The 14,223-nt window shown below is 30.4% G+C and overlaps 1 protein-coding gene across 1 annotated transcript; it reads right to left on the bottom strand.

Moving 5' to 3' along the window:
• Window positions 1–1,989: 1,989 nt before the first annotated feature.
• LOC132299838 (beta-glucosidase 13-like) lies at window positions 1,990–9,544 on the bottom strand. Its single transcript, XM_059796696.1, has 13 exons — window positions 9,379–9,544; window positions 8,885–8,954; window positions 7,917–7,975; window positions 7,688–7,763; window positions 7,079–7,156; window positions 6,887–6,974; window positions 6,227–6,530; window positions 5,858–5,976; window positions 4,766–4,998; window positions 4,632–4,663; window positions 2,871–2,973; window positions 2,584–2,692; window positions 1,990–2,394 (listed from the first exon to the last, which is right to left on the bottom strand). The coding sequence occupies exons 1-13, from the start codon at window positions 9,481–9,483 to the stop codon at window positions 2,166–2,168; spliced, it is 1,605 nt and encodes a 534-aa protein (XP_059652679.1). The 5' UTR covers window positions 9,484–9,544; the 3' UTR covers window positions 1,990–2,165.
• Window positions 9,545–14,223: the final 4,679 nt, after the last annotated feature.

The following is a 14,223-nucleotide window of genomic DNA, read 5'->3' as shown; positions in this document are numbered from 1 at the left end:
CAATAGCAAGTTGGCCGAAGGATAACAATATGTACAACAAAACCCAATCCGTAAGGAAAAGCCCAACCCAATAATATTTAAACTCATATTTTCACGCATCACCATACTTTTAATTAAAGAAAAGTATCAAAAAATTAAGAAAGTAAAATTCATAATTATAAGTGCACGCAACTACGTATAAGTTCAAATTTTATATGTTTATTCATATTATATATTATATATATCATTATTATATTTTTTATATTATATATTTTATTTTATACAAAAATGAATTTAATTACAAAAGTAATTGAATGACATAAAATAGTAGGTTTTTCTCTCATTTTGTTCAGTTGAATAGTAAAAAAGAAGAAGAAAAAAAGTAAGGGATATTGCAACATTTAATTTTGTCAGACATATGCTAAATAAAAAACATGGGTTGCTACATGTACAACAAAACCCAATCCGTAAGGGAAAGCCCAACCCAATCTTTAGGTTGGGTTGGGCTTTTCCTTACGGATTGGGGTTGGGTTGGGCTTTTCCTTACGGATTGGGTTTTGTTGTACATGTAGCAACCCATGTTTTTTATTTAGCATATGTCTGACAAAATTAAATGTTGCAATATCCCTTACTTTTTTTCTTCTTCTTTTTTACTATTCAACTGAACAAAATGAGAGAAAAACCTACTATTTTATGTCATTCAATTACTTTTGTAATTAAATTCATTTTTGTATAAAATAAAATATATAATATAAAAAATATAATAATGATATATATAATATATAATATGAATAAACATATAAAATTTGAACTTATACGTAGTTGCGTGCACTTATAATTATGAATTTTACTTTCTTAATTTTTTGATACTTTTCTTTAATTAAAAGTATGGTGATGCGTGAAAATATGAGTTTAAATATTATTATTCGAGGATCAAGTGTCCATCTCATATACTCTTCTATACGCATTGTATAAATAATACAGTAATGATATATATAATATATGATATGAGTAAACATATAGGATTCAAACTTACATGTAATTGCACTCATAATATTGAAATTTACTTTTTTTTTTGTTTTTCTTTAATTAAAAGTATGGCGACGCATGTAGTAGAAAATATAGTTCAAATATTATTATTCAACAAAGAAAAATGAAGAAGAATGTTCGGATAAATCCACACAATTGGATGAATTGCATACAAGATTTGAATTTATATGTAATTGCACTCATAATTATGAATTTTATTTTCTTGATTATTATGTTTTTCTTTAATTAAAAATATGTTGATGGATGTAATAGAAAATATAATTCAAATATATTATTCAAGAAAAAAAAAAGAAGAAGAATAATCATTTGGATAAATTTACGTAATTGGATGAATTGCATAAAACTCTCATTGACTTAGTTGGTAGGGGTATTCTTGGCAAAAAAAAAAAATTAAAAGTAGGCCCCTCATTTGGTTGAGGTGATTTTTTTTGGTAAAAATATGTAAAAAGAAAATTTACTGCAAAATGTTACATGCTCAGTACCTGCTCACACATATAAGTCGTTCAGCACCCGGTCTCGAACTCCCTCCCTTCCTCTTTGAGAATGAGGAGGTTATACAATTAGGCTGGATGCCTTTTGATATTTTTTTTCAGTACTTATAAAATCATGTTTTGATGATTCTTTTATGTCTAATATTTTACGAAAGCGAATAAACTATTTATTCAACCCAAGCAAAACTACAAGAAAAATAAAAAATAAAAAAAAAAGTGATTTTTCTCTAACAAATACTAATCCAAATATTATTCATCATTATTGAGTGACCTACACAACAGTGGGTAGCCCTCCCCTATAATCAAGATGGAAATTTATCATACATTTCCATCTAATTATTTATACAATTCACCGGTCACTCTGATTGTATCATTATTAATTTGAGTTTTCACACACACAAACATCATTATTAATTTGAGTTGTCACACATAAACAACAGTACAGCAGAAAGAAAGTTGAGATCACAACTAAGGAGAAGAAGTAAGTAGATAATTCTCAAGTATGAATAAATATTGGGTGCGCCATGTGCATGATGCAGCAGTTCATCTGAATTGTATATATATAACACGCATTCACGCGTGTGCAACATGTATAATTTGGATGAGCCTAATTCATAATGTGCGGGGCACACCTAATACCTTCTTCTACTTGAGAGTTTTTGTGGAATCTTTAGGACCATTGTCCTTAACAGACTTTTCACCACCACCTTTTATGAGAAGATTCTTGAACCATATTGCTGAGCTTTTTGGATATCTTTCCAACCGATTCTTGTAATCTACATGGATCAAACCAAAATGAACAGTGTGACCCACATTCCATTCCAAAACATCTAGTAAGGTCCATACAAAATATCCTTTCACATTCACACCCACGCTGCAAAAATCCAAGTCACATACCGTCATTTTTTTAGTAAAAATTAATAAATAACACTTGAGCTCATGAAGAAAAATATTTACATTACTTATTTAAATTATCTATAAATTAATAGTATTATAAAATTTACTTTTTTCGCACAAATAGGGACATATACACAAGAAAGAGTGATTTTTGTGAGAAAATTACTTAATTGCGTCTCGAACGAAATGAAGATGACTATCATGATAATCTCTTCTAATCTTGTCATCACGAGCTTCCAGAATCGTTAGTTTGTAATCATTTATCTCACTCACCCCTGTGAAATATGAAACATTTATTGACATTGCAATTAATCAATAACTAGTTACTAAAGTCTTTTTCAAATTATTTGAGATTGATACTTCTTTTTAATTAATATGTGATTTATATATAAATAAATAACCTTGCTTAACATTAATTAGAAAAAAAAATTAATAACGATTTCAAATAATTACCGTTCTCCGTGATATAAATGGCTGGATCACCATAATTTTCCTTTACGTGTTTCAAAAGCTGTTTAATCCCTTTCGGATAAATATAGAGCCAACTTGAACCAGCCTGCAAAAATATTTAAAGATTTGCAGTTATAAATAAGAGAAATGAATGTACTCATTAAGGAAACTTGCAGAGAACACCTAGAACTTAATCCTTAATTATCTTACTGTAATATACCATTATAGATATCAAAGACATTGTGATGACACTAAATTGAAACCATTATGCAAAAAGCAATGGTACGACCTCTGAGCAGGAAGCTGAATAGGGACCGAAGGTCACCCCCAACGTCTGATGTGAGAATAGATATTTAGTGTAATCGGTGCAGCGTGCACCTGACTAATCAGAGATGTTTGTGATGTGCACACGTCAGCACGTGTTATACATGCACGACTCTGATTAGCCTAGAGCATCGAATACCTACCAGGGTCAATCTGCTCCCCTTCAGTCCTATAAGTTGGGAGGATTAATCATTTTTGTTATGCAAATTATTTAAAAGTAATACAACTCTACAAAAGAGAGTTGAATTTGAAGGCCTTACTGGTGGGGGTTGCGGAAGCAAAAGAAGAAATAAACGACCACACAACAAATACAAGATATACGTAGTTTACTCAAAATCAAGGGGGCTACGTCCACGGATGAGAAGTGATTCACTACATATGTAGAGATATTATAACAGTGGAGAATTTCTAGCACTGGACCATGCACACCACAAACTTTAGACCAAGTTCTCCATGTTACAGGGCGGAGGTATTGGGCTATGCCCCCCAAATTTTTTGAAAGTGATTATTGCTATAGGGCCCAACAAAAATAAATAAGGATAAGTCCATACTCGGCCCCCCAATAAAATTCTTCATTGGGCCTTTAACAACTTTAAACCCATATAAAAAAATTTAAGCCCAAATCCAACAACATATACATGCTGTTGTCCTGTACACTTAACACAAATAATAATAAAAGATTAGCTATGGTAATATAATATTAGTACCATATAATATGATGTGTTATACATTGTATACCTAATATAACCCAAAACTACATAACAAAGCATAAATTTGGAATGCGCTACACGAAGCAAAGTCCTAATCCTATTTTTCTTTTTTGGTTTTTTAATCCTCTTGTATACATCAAATATACCTATGCATAATGATATATAAATGGAATATATACGGTACACTACATTTATTGATATACATTTATACAATATGCATGTATAATATATACAATTATATATATATATATATATAAATATATAAGCATATAAATTAATATTAAATTGATGTATATTTTTTTAAAACCAATCAATTAAAAAAGTCCTCGATGCATAGATGCTAGCTCCTATATATATATTTCAGTGGTAATTTAAAAAAAAAAAAAAAAAAAATTTGGAATCCCTCAGCTGGACAGTCCTGGCTCCGCCCTTGTCCGTGTACTCTACGAGACTTCCTTCCGTCATCAGTGTTCACTCTACTCAACGTGCAACTACACTCTGTTCATCAATTCCAATCCTCATGAGGCTCCATTTCTCTCAACTCATACCTCTTAACAATAATTTAGGTATACGTTTATAGAATCTCATACCCAATTTCTTGGTGAACAATAATTACAATTTCTTAAAGTTTAAGACATGTCTCTACAAAATAAAAATTACCATAATAAAATAATTTTAAAAATAAAAACCTAATTACAATAGAATTTGAGAGACAATTCCTAACACTTACCAGTGGACCAATGGGAATTCCATTCCTCTCAGCTACCAAAACAAAAACATCATAGTCAATATATTTACTACAATGTTGTGTATATTAGGAAATTGATTTTGTAATTAAAGAATGCAAAAGTTCAGTGAAATTACTTGTAAGCTCAACATGAGAATCTGTGGCATAACTCAACTTTCCACGATGATGTGGAGGTGGTGGCGGCACAACAGGTTGAGTTGCATAAGTGGCAGTATAGTAATTTAATCCAACGAAATCAAATGACCCTTTTACCAACTCCTTTTCGTCTTCATTAAAGTGTGGAAGACGGCCTCGAACATTACATATCATGGTTTCTGGATAGCTACCACTTGTCAAGGGTCTTAAAAACCTAATCAAAACATGGAGTAATAAAATTTAAACCTTAGTTAATTTATCAAGACATCGGTAACCAAAAAAAAACTAGTTAGATAGCTATAAAATGTGCAATAAAGAACAATAATAACTACCACTTGTGCATAATTATTCAACCAAAAAATGTAAGGTGTACAAAAAAAAAAAAAAAAATGTCAATTATTCAATTTACACTCAAGTGAGCTTGAATATGCAACCTCTCTACTTTGAGATATAAAAAGGAATATGATTGAAAATAACTTTTTTATTTTTATTTTTTTTCTTTCAAAATTCACACACCCACTATTTGCCTTTGCGAGAATTTGAACCCCTCTTTCACTTTAAGAAGTGAGTAAATATCACTATATTACAATATTTGGTGATTCAAAACAACTCTTGGTAGATAGTCTTATGAAAATACTTAGGGTAAGTTTTGGTGCAACAGTAAAATCGTTCCATTACAACCTGGAAGTTCCAGATTCAAAACTAAAACTAATTTATCCATTATGAAAGTAAGATTACGTATAACTAACTCTTTTTCAAACCATGAAATGAAGAGTCTCGTAGGTGCACTAGTATATATGTTCTTTTTTTTTTTGGTTGCGTAGACTCAAGTAATTAAGAATGTTATTTGGGCTCTAACTCATACGCACATCAGAAAATGGCCAACTTAATCCAAAAGCATTTTCAATTTTCTTTATGCTCTTTCGCATTTCGGCCATGGTCAGATGGGCCAAGCCGTGCATGTTTAAAGTGACAGAATACTCAACCTACTATATCATATGTACTCATCATGAAAGAATCGAGTGTGTGTGTGTGTGTATCTATATATATATAAATATACATGAATTACTCACCATCCAAGCATGAAATCAAGAGCACGATTTGCAGCGTCTTGGTCCTCCTTACTAGTTTCGCAAAGAGGCTCATACCAAGGTGAAGTAAGTGTAATGCCAATCATACCCTTTTGACTTGCCTATACAAATTCAACAATCAACATTCAATTAATCACAACCATTTGAAAACACTCACACGTGAATAATTTCTCTGGCATAGACTGTTATTAAGGATTAACGTACATTAAAAAAAAAGTTAATATATGGATTATAGGGTAAAAATGACTTGAAAATTTTAAATATAATAAATGATATGACATGTAATAAAACAAAATATGAAGACAGAGAATTCATGTGGCTGAAAGTAATGATGATGAGGTTAGGCAAAACCTGAAATTTTTCCCTATACAAATGTACAGCGGTTGCATGAGCAAGAATCAGATTATGTGCCACAATATATGGTTCTCTTCCTGGATCTCCATCGGAACAACTTTCGTGATGATGGGGAGCATCACGTAAAAATGAATGGAGACTCTTTACAGGCTCGGGTGAAGAAGCGCCTCGACCTGGTGCGAAGGTACCATTGACATATCCACCAATACAGAACATTGATGGCTCGTTTAACGTGATCCAATGCTTCACTCGATCACCAAATTCCCAAAAACAAAGCTCCACAAAATTACAAAAATCAAATCTGTTAAGCAAATTAATTAACATGATAGTATTAATTGGTCAGATAGTTCAGAGGGTATTTTTCAGAGAGTGTTTTTTTTTTTTTTTTTTTTTTTTTTTTTTTTTTTTTTTTTTTTTTTTTACGCTTTGCCTAATATATAGTAGTAACCTCAAAGATTCTTAAATGTTCAATTACATTAGAATTTCATGGATTCAAAATCCGTATGTGAGCCTTGAAATTTAAATGTTAAATATATTAGACTTCATCTTACATATGTTTTTGTTCCATTTTAGTCTCTACTTAATTATTATAAAATAACTCATCAATTCAATTATTAACTAAACAAAAGGATCAAAAGATGAAAATCAGCCACTTACATAATTCGACCACTTAAGAAGCCCCCATACTCGTCTTCTAAGGCTTGAGGAACATCCCAGTGAAATATGGTGACATAGGGCTTTATATCTGAAATTTTATGTATATGGAAGCATAAACATTTTGAGTGACAAATTAAAAAAAAAAGGTTGGAAAAAAAGAAAAAAGAAAAAAGTTTAAGGTTGTAACATAACCATTAGCTAGGAGCTCATCTATGAGATTATTATAGTAGTCGATTCCTTCCTTGTTCACACCCCCAGTTAGCCTTCCAGCTGATAATTGCAATATTTATAAAAATAACAAATTAATTAGAGTAAGAGAATCAAAATATTTAACCTTCCAATTGAAGGATGATTAGTCGTAAATGTAATCACAAATGAGTCTTGTTATTCGTCGTGACAGATAATTGTCACAACACTTACAATGAGTATTTGAGTAAATGAGCAAACGTCCACCCATTACAGTTAGTATTAAAGTCAAACTCTATCATTGATTTGATACCACGCCAGGCCCGGAAGGCGTCTGAGCCACTCGGGTAGGCAGGGTAGCCCGATCGCAATGAGGGCATTGCGAATTCGGATGGAAAAGAATGTTACAAGGGGTGTTTGTCCCACATCGTGATTCAGATGAAAAGTAAAAAAGGTATAAATGGAAAGAATGTTAAAAGGTGGAAGAATGTTAGAAGAGATTATTTGTCCCACGTCGAAATTCAGTATTAAGTATAGTTTTATATTTCTTGTTGCTTGGTATGTTTAATGAAATTCCAAATATGAATGCATAAGATGGTAAAAATAAGAACTTACTTGGCAATACTCTAGACCATGAGATTGAGAATCGATAAGCATCTAGACCAATTTTCTTCATGATCTTCACATCCTCCTACAACATGCTTAAGAAGGCTTACAATATTGTGGTTTAGAGTTAAGTGATCTAATAAATATATTTGAACTCCTTAAAAGTGATTGATTAATTAATAGCCTAAATGAGACACAAATGGTGTCAAATTGGGTTACACAAAGTTTGAGCAAAAACCTTGTACTGATGGTAAGAATCAGCTGCCTCGTTTCCATTAGTACCATCCGCTATCTTACCTGTCGTCATTGCACCATAAAAACATGTCTAAGAGTAAAACATTTTTAACAAAAGAATACACACATGTTTATATGTGCTAATTAATCGGATTTTAATCCGAATTTTATTTAAATTTAATTTGATCATTCAAAAATAAATTAAAAATTTAATCCAAATTTAATAATCGAGTAACTAAACAAATCGAAAATGCGAATTAAGATCAATCCAACACATAATCCAATCCTGCATAAATAATATATTATATAATATTTTAAACATATATTATTCATACTATAATATATACTAATATTTACATGTTGTCAAAATGATTTTATAATGATTTTCTCTTCTCCGTCTCTCTATTTTCTCTGAAGTATTTTTTATTTTACTTTGATAAACAAGTGTTTTTTATTTAACAAAACCAGTAACGATGGATCCTCCCAGTTCGAAGGATTCTGCATAGGAAATATGTGAGTGAGGGTGTAGGTTCCACTATATGATCAGAGTGATGTCATCTGGTAAAGTCAATATCTCCACTCACATAATACTCAGTTCGCATCCTTCTTCGAATTTAAAGAATGTATTATTTTTCTTAACAAAGAGTAAAAAAATAAATTTTCTTTTTTTCTTCCTTTCATGTTTTATTTGTCTTCGATTTTCCCTCCTTTATATTCTTTTTTAAAAGTGTCTGTCCTTCTCTCCTAATTTTAATTTTTTTTATAAAAAAAATAAGAAATAAAAAAAGAGAAAAGAAACAACAACAACAACAGTAGATTAAGGGCATTCAAATATTCGATTAATTAATAACAAATCGAATATAAATTTATTAATTAATTATTCATCCCAATAAATAATCGAATTCGGATTGGAATAGTCCAAATCCAATATGTTTACGGATATAGTGGTAAAAGTTGAGAGCGAGAAGAGACCAGGGTATCTTTGTGAGAAAGTATCCCATATACTTGGTCCTCTGCCACCTTGGCTTGCTGCTCCTTCGTACTGGAAAAATAAATAAAAAAAATAAAAATAGAGTTGACTCAATAATGATTAATGAATGGATATACCCAATCAAAATAGAATAATTGTTTCTCGAGCGAGACGGTTGGGACCCACACGCTCACACGTGTTAACAGAATTGTCAATTAAGCAAGGAATTTGTAATCTAATGATATCGATTGGTCCAATAGTCAATTATTTTTTTTTAGTGTTCGTCTCTGTGTGTATGTGTGTGTATATATATTTATATATAATGCACGACAATATTTGGTACAATAAATTTGTATGTGTGTGTATATTTATACACATCAGGGAGTCAGAGATCATATGTATCCAACTGTTATCAGAATATTTGGTACAATAAATTTAACCTCGGAGAAAGAGATGATTACCCTTATATGTGTGTGTGTGTGTGTTTGTATTGTACCTGGTAAGCTGATGATGCTGTACCAAACACAAAACCATTTGGAAAACTGCGTCGAGTCAGGGGAATGGCATGATCAATTAAGCACGGATTTGTTTGAGACGCCATATATGTATATCTAATCTGGATATATAGCTACTTATTGAGGCTCACTTTATCTTGGCTCCTATACTGCATGCATATATATATATATATAGAGCATGGAATGGCTCGATGCCTTGGCCCAAAAAATCAATAGAAAAGAACAAAAAAAATTAATTAAGAATGACCCACCACCCTGTCAAGAAATTAACACTTTGAAGCATGATAGACTAAAAAATATATTAAGAATAACCCACACCCCCCTGTCAATTTAAGATTAAAACAAAGTAAAAAAATGGCTCACCTTTTATCAAGCAATACTCGAAATTAATATTCAATTTGGGAAGAAAAATAGATGGATGAGATTATCTTAAGGGAAGAATAGTTTTATTTATTTAGTTAGATGGAAGAGCAGAGATTAATTCTATTTTATTTGTTAAGAGAAGGGGAGAGAGAGAGATTTTTTTTTTATTATTATTAATTCGGAGTGTCCGGGATAGTACGAACCTTTAGGGCCCCTCAACAACCTTACTTATCCCCGAAGACCCGGAAGGGTACCTCTCTATCTGGGCCGGGTAAGTCACGGCAGGAATTATGGATGCTAGCCACAAAGAACACCCAGCGGGACTCGAACCTAAACATTGGGCTTGCTAAGCTTCAAAGTCCAGCGAGTAAACCGGTGGGCTATATCCGAAATGGATTAGAGAGAGAGAGATTGCTACTATTAAAAATATCTAATAATTGTGAAGGGTGATATTGTAATTTTAAAATATTATAACAATCTTATTTCTCCTCTTTAGGAGAAAAAATTCCTTACACGTTTTATCAAGCAATACTCGAAATTAATATTCAATTTGGTTAATTAGAAGGAAGAAAAGTAGATTGATGAGATTATTTTAAGGGAAGAATAGTATTATTATTTTATTTGTTTATTTATTTGGTTAGATGGAGAGAAAAGAATAATGTAACACCCTATTTTATTTGTTAGGAGGAGGAGGGATAGAGATTGCTACTATTAAATTCATCTAATATTTGTGAAGGGTAATATTGTAATTTTAAAATTTTATAACAATCTTATTTATCTTTTATCCTCTTTTGGAGAAAAACTTCCTTACACCTTTAATATTCTATTATTTGTATCATTAACCAATAACCAATTGTATCATGCCATATAAGTAAATTTTTATAATTTTAGTAAGTCTTATCATTATATGACAAATTATTTAATATAGGCGGTGATATTGTGTCATCGTTACAGCCGACTCATTTAAAATTTTCTCCCTCCTTATAATTCATATTTTTAGAGTTGAAAATTTGTGATGTAGAAATATATAACTCATCCATTTTATTTCTGTCTCTACCACATAAGTCTTATCCATTTTATTTCTCTGTCCCTACCACAAAAGTCTTATCTTCTACCGCATGACTATTAGCGTTGATAGGGCCAGGATGGTTTGAGAATGAGTCGTAAATTACACACTATACAAAATGACAAAATTAATTGTTTCGGGACCATGTAATATTTTTCATAGAAAATGTTGTGTATATGAGTTGGCAGCCATTGCTATGCAAAATGGTGTGCGTGGTGTGTTCACAATAGTGCAGTAATTTGTGTTCATATGTATAGTGCGTAATTTGTGTTCACATGTATCGTGTTGATTTATGAATATTATGTTAAATAGGTTAATTTGAAGATGACTCGATTAGTAATTGGGTCAGAAATTCTTAATATGAACATGACCTTAATTTAAGTATAAAAAGTAAAAATCCAATGAAAAAATTGAGATAATAGAAAACAAAATTCATGAAAATGAAAATAATTTCAATAATACAATTACAAAAAAAGTCCAACTACAGCAGCCATATTGAATTTATATGAAAATAATAGAAATATTCATAATAATTGGATTAAAATTGGTTATGAGTTGGCCTCACCCGATTCATTAAATGAGTTGAGCTCCAAAATACGAATATGAATAATTAATTAAACGTCTTAAACGGGTTGACACGAAAACAATTAAGGTCTACCCAAACTCATTAATTTTGTGTCTCGAGTTATGTTAGTAGGCCTTAGGTGAAGGCCGAACTTGGGCTTATTTGGCTTGGGCCTTTATTTTAATACGGTGGCTGAGTTGACTTGGGCTTAATTGTGTGAATTTACATGAATGACTTATATTTTGCATATTAAGAATTTAGAACAGTGCTTAATATATTTCATGGACTGTTTTAGATTTATCCGGAGTCTGGACTAGTTCTATCTAATTGATTATTTTGTGTATATATATATATATATATATATATATATATATATTAATTATATAAAAAAATCCTTACTGGTAATGTAACATTTTGTTAAGTATTTATCCTTATCAATGAATCCACTATCTTATGCAATAGAAACAACAGTCATTAGTTCATTATCACAAATATAAGTGGTTTTATGAATATTATATGATTCATTTTTATTTCCTTATTATTGTTTGTAACTGTCCGGTTGGTTCATCGAAATAAAGCATCCTATAAGCTCACTCATGGGCATCGTTTAGAGCAGAACATAAAACTAAAAGCAAAAACGCATTTCAATAGATCCAATCGATATTTTTCCAATCTCGAATAAACAAACCACCAACTTTTCTTCATTAATCTTCGGAGGTTTCTTTTTAAACATAATTTTTCCAAAAGCACTCACACCATTCAACTCCCCCAAAACTTGTTTCCTTTTTTTCCTAAATATTGATTTTTAGAGATAATTATGCTATTTTTCAATATTAGCATTGCATACAAGCACCACACTTGATTTTTGTAATTACAAAAATCAAGTGTGGTGCTTGTATGCAATGCTAATATTGCCATATCTACTGATATTTTGATAAAATTATATTGTCGGTTTTTATGTACTTGCTCTAGTCACCATTTCTTCATAAAAAAAATTTGAAATTTGTAATTTTTATGTTCTCTGACTTCCCACACTTTATGTGCTTTTAAATCTTATTATCATTTCCATCATGCTATACTTATGCTCGGGTGTATGCTGTGATTTTATTTTTTAAATAGACTACATAATTTCATATATCCAATTTTTTTTATAAATAATTGGAGTTATAGCATAATTTTGGATTTTGGGTGTTATATTAAATAATAGAATGTATTTTCAAAATTAATGCTATTTGAGAGGTTGGAGTAAACTGATTAAACTTCGCTAGGTCGGCTCTGTGCTAATTTTTCTGCTAGAAGAGCGGACGTGAGGATCGATAATCCAGAACACTAGTTATTGACGGTAACGAGCTATCAGTAATGGAAATAGTTTGCCGAAACATTGGAAAAAAGTTTCTGAAATTCGCCGACGTTTACACTTTGTAGGACCTTTTAATTGAGCACCTCTCCTTTTAATTGCAGAGCCAGAGAAGGAATAAATAGTAATTATTACCTTCTTTATATAGCTCAAAGTTGTTCATTTTGATCCATTCCGTCCGATTTGTACACTTAGAATCGATTTTTAAATCCAACAGTTCGATTATGAATTTTAAAAGTGGTAATCCATTAGATCGGTTTGGTTTTGTTAATTTTATATTTTTTACAAATATATTATAAATATTAAATATTATATACAATCATTTAAGTTTCATTTTAGTCTGGTGGAATGAACTAGAAAATAAAAGAAAAAGGAAAAATTTTAAATTCTTTTGGAATTTGGATAGATGAAAAAGAAACCTAATGAAAATTTTGTTTTTCATACTTGCCTATTTTATCTCATAACTTTTGCTGTACAAAACAATGAAAATAATATTTTTGCAACTTCTTTTTTATTTTTTTACTGGTTTCGAAGAACCAAGTTCTCTGCAAAACAACTATTTCTTTGTTTTTCCACAAGTTCATAGGCAATAACAACATACAATCAAATTTCTCAAAAATTAGTATTACCGTCAATTTCTTCATCTCCATTGTTGTTGTTGTTTTTTTCTTTCTCTTAAACTAATAATTAGTTTTACTTCTACCTAAAAAATATTATGAAGCCTTATTTTAAATATAAATAAAATATAAACAATCATATTATTAAATTTAATAATCCATCATTTTACTATTTTTTTTTGCTAAAAATAGAATCACAAAATACAAATTCATTTATTTTTAGTTTTTGAAATCATAAGGGCAATTTTGGTATATTCAATCACTTTTTTCCATTTTCATGCTATTCACAATAACAAACTAAAATTTTCTTACAATTTTCTTGAATAAATTTTTATATTAACCAAATGCATACTAGAAAATAACTTCTTTTTTTTCATTCACTTTACTTTTTTTTTTTTTTTTTTTCATTTTCCAAATATTTTATTTTCTTACTTATTTTCATCTAACAAAACCTACCCTTAATACTTCGTTATCTATGCCATCAAGTTATGAATTGTATCATACCACATAAGTAAAAGTTCTTTATTTGAGTGGGTCCAATCACTATATGACATTATATAATAAGCTCTTCATACTTAAAGGGTTGAAAATTTGTAATGTAAAAAGAATAACTCATCCATTTTTTTTTTCCTTTCCTTTCGTTTCTAATTTCTACCAAATGAATGAAGTCTTATCTTCTCTCCAATATTAGTTAGATTATCAAATTAAATTAAAATTTAGTGAAAGCACATGCATGGTGCCAGGATGGTTTGGAAAATGAGTCATAAATGTGATGGGCCCACTCAATGAATTGGCCGGTTTTTTTTTTTTTTTTTTTTTTTTTTTTTTTTTTCCTAGTTAGTACTCACACACACTGCC

Source organism: Cornus florida, unplaced genomic scaffold (assembly GCF_030987335.1).
Source record: "Cornus florida cultivar Cherokee Brave unplaced genomic scaffold, ASM3098733v1 CherokeeBrave_3.0.0_Hap2_Chr03, whole genome shotgun sequence".
NCBI classification, from domain to species: domain Eukaryota; kingdom Viridiplantae; phylum Streptophyta; class Magnoliopsida; order Cornales; family Cornaceae; genus Cornus; species Cornus florida.
Note: the sequence above shows the minus strand (reverse complement) of the source record. Positions and strands in the feature narration are given on the sequence as shown.

Coding starts and splice junctions, on each gene's coding strand:
- LOC132299838 (XM_059796696.1), bottom strand. CDS start 9,483: ATGGCGTCTCAAACAAATCCGTGCTTAATTGATCATGCCATTCCCCTG. Junction 7,764..7,916: donor ATTCTTACCATCAGTACAAG/GTTTTTGCTCAA, acceptor AGCATGTTGTAG/GAGGATGTGAAGATCATGAA. Junction 4,664..4,765: donor TTCTCATGTTGAGCTTACAA/GTAATTTCACTG, acceptor TTGTTTTGGTAG/CTGAGAGGAATGGAATTCCC.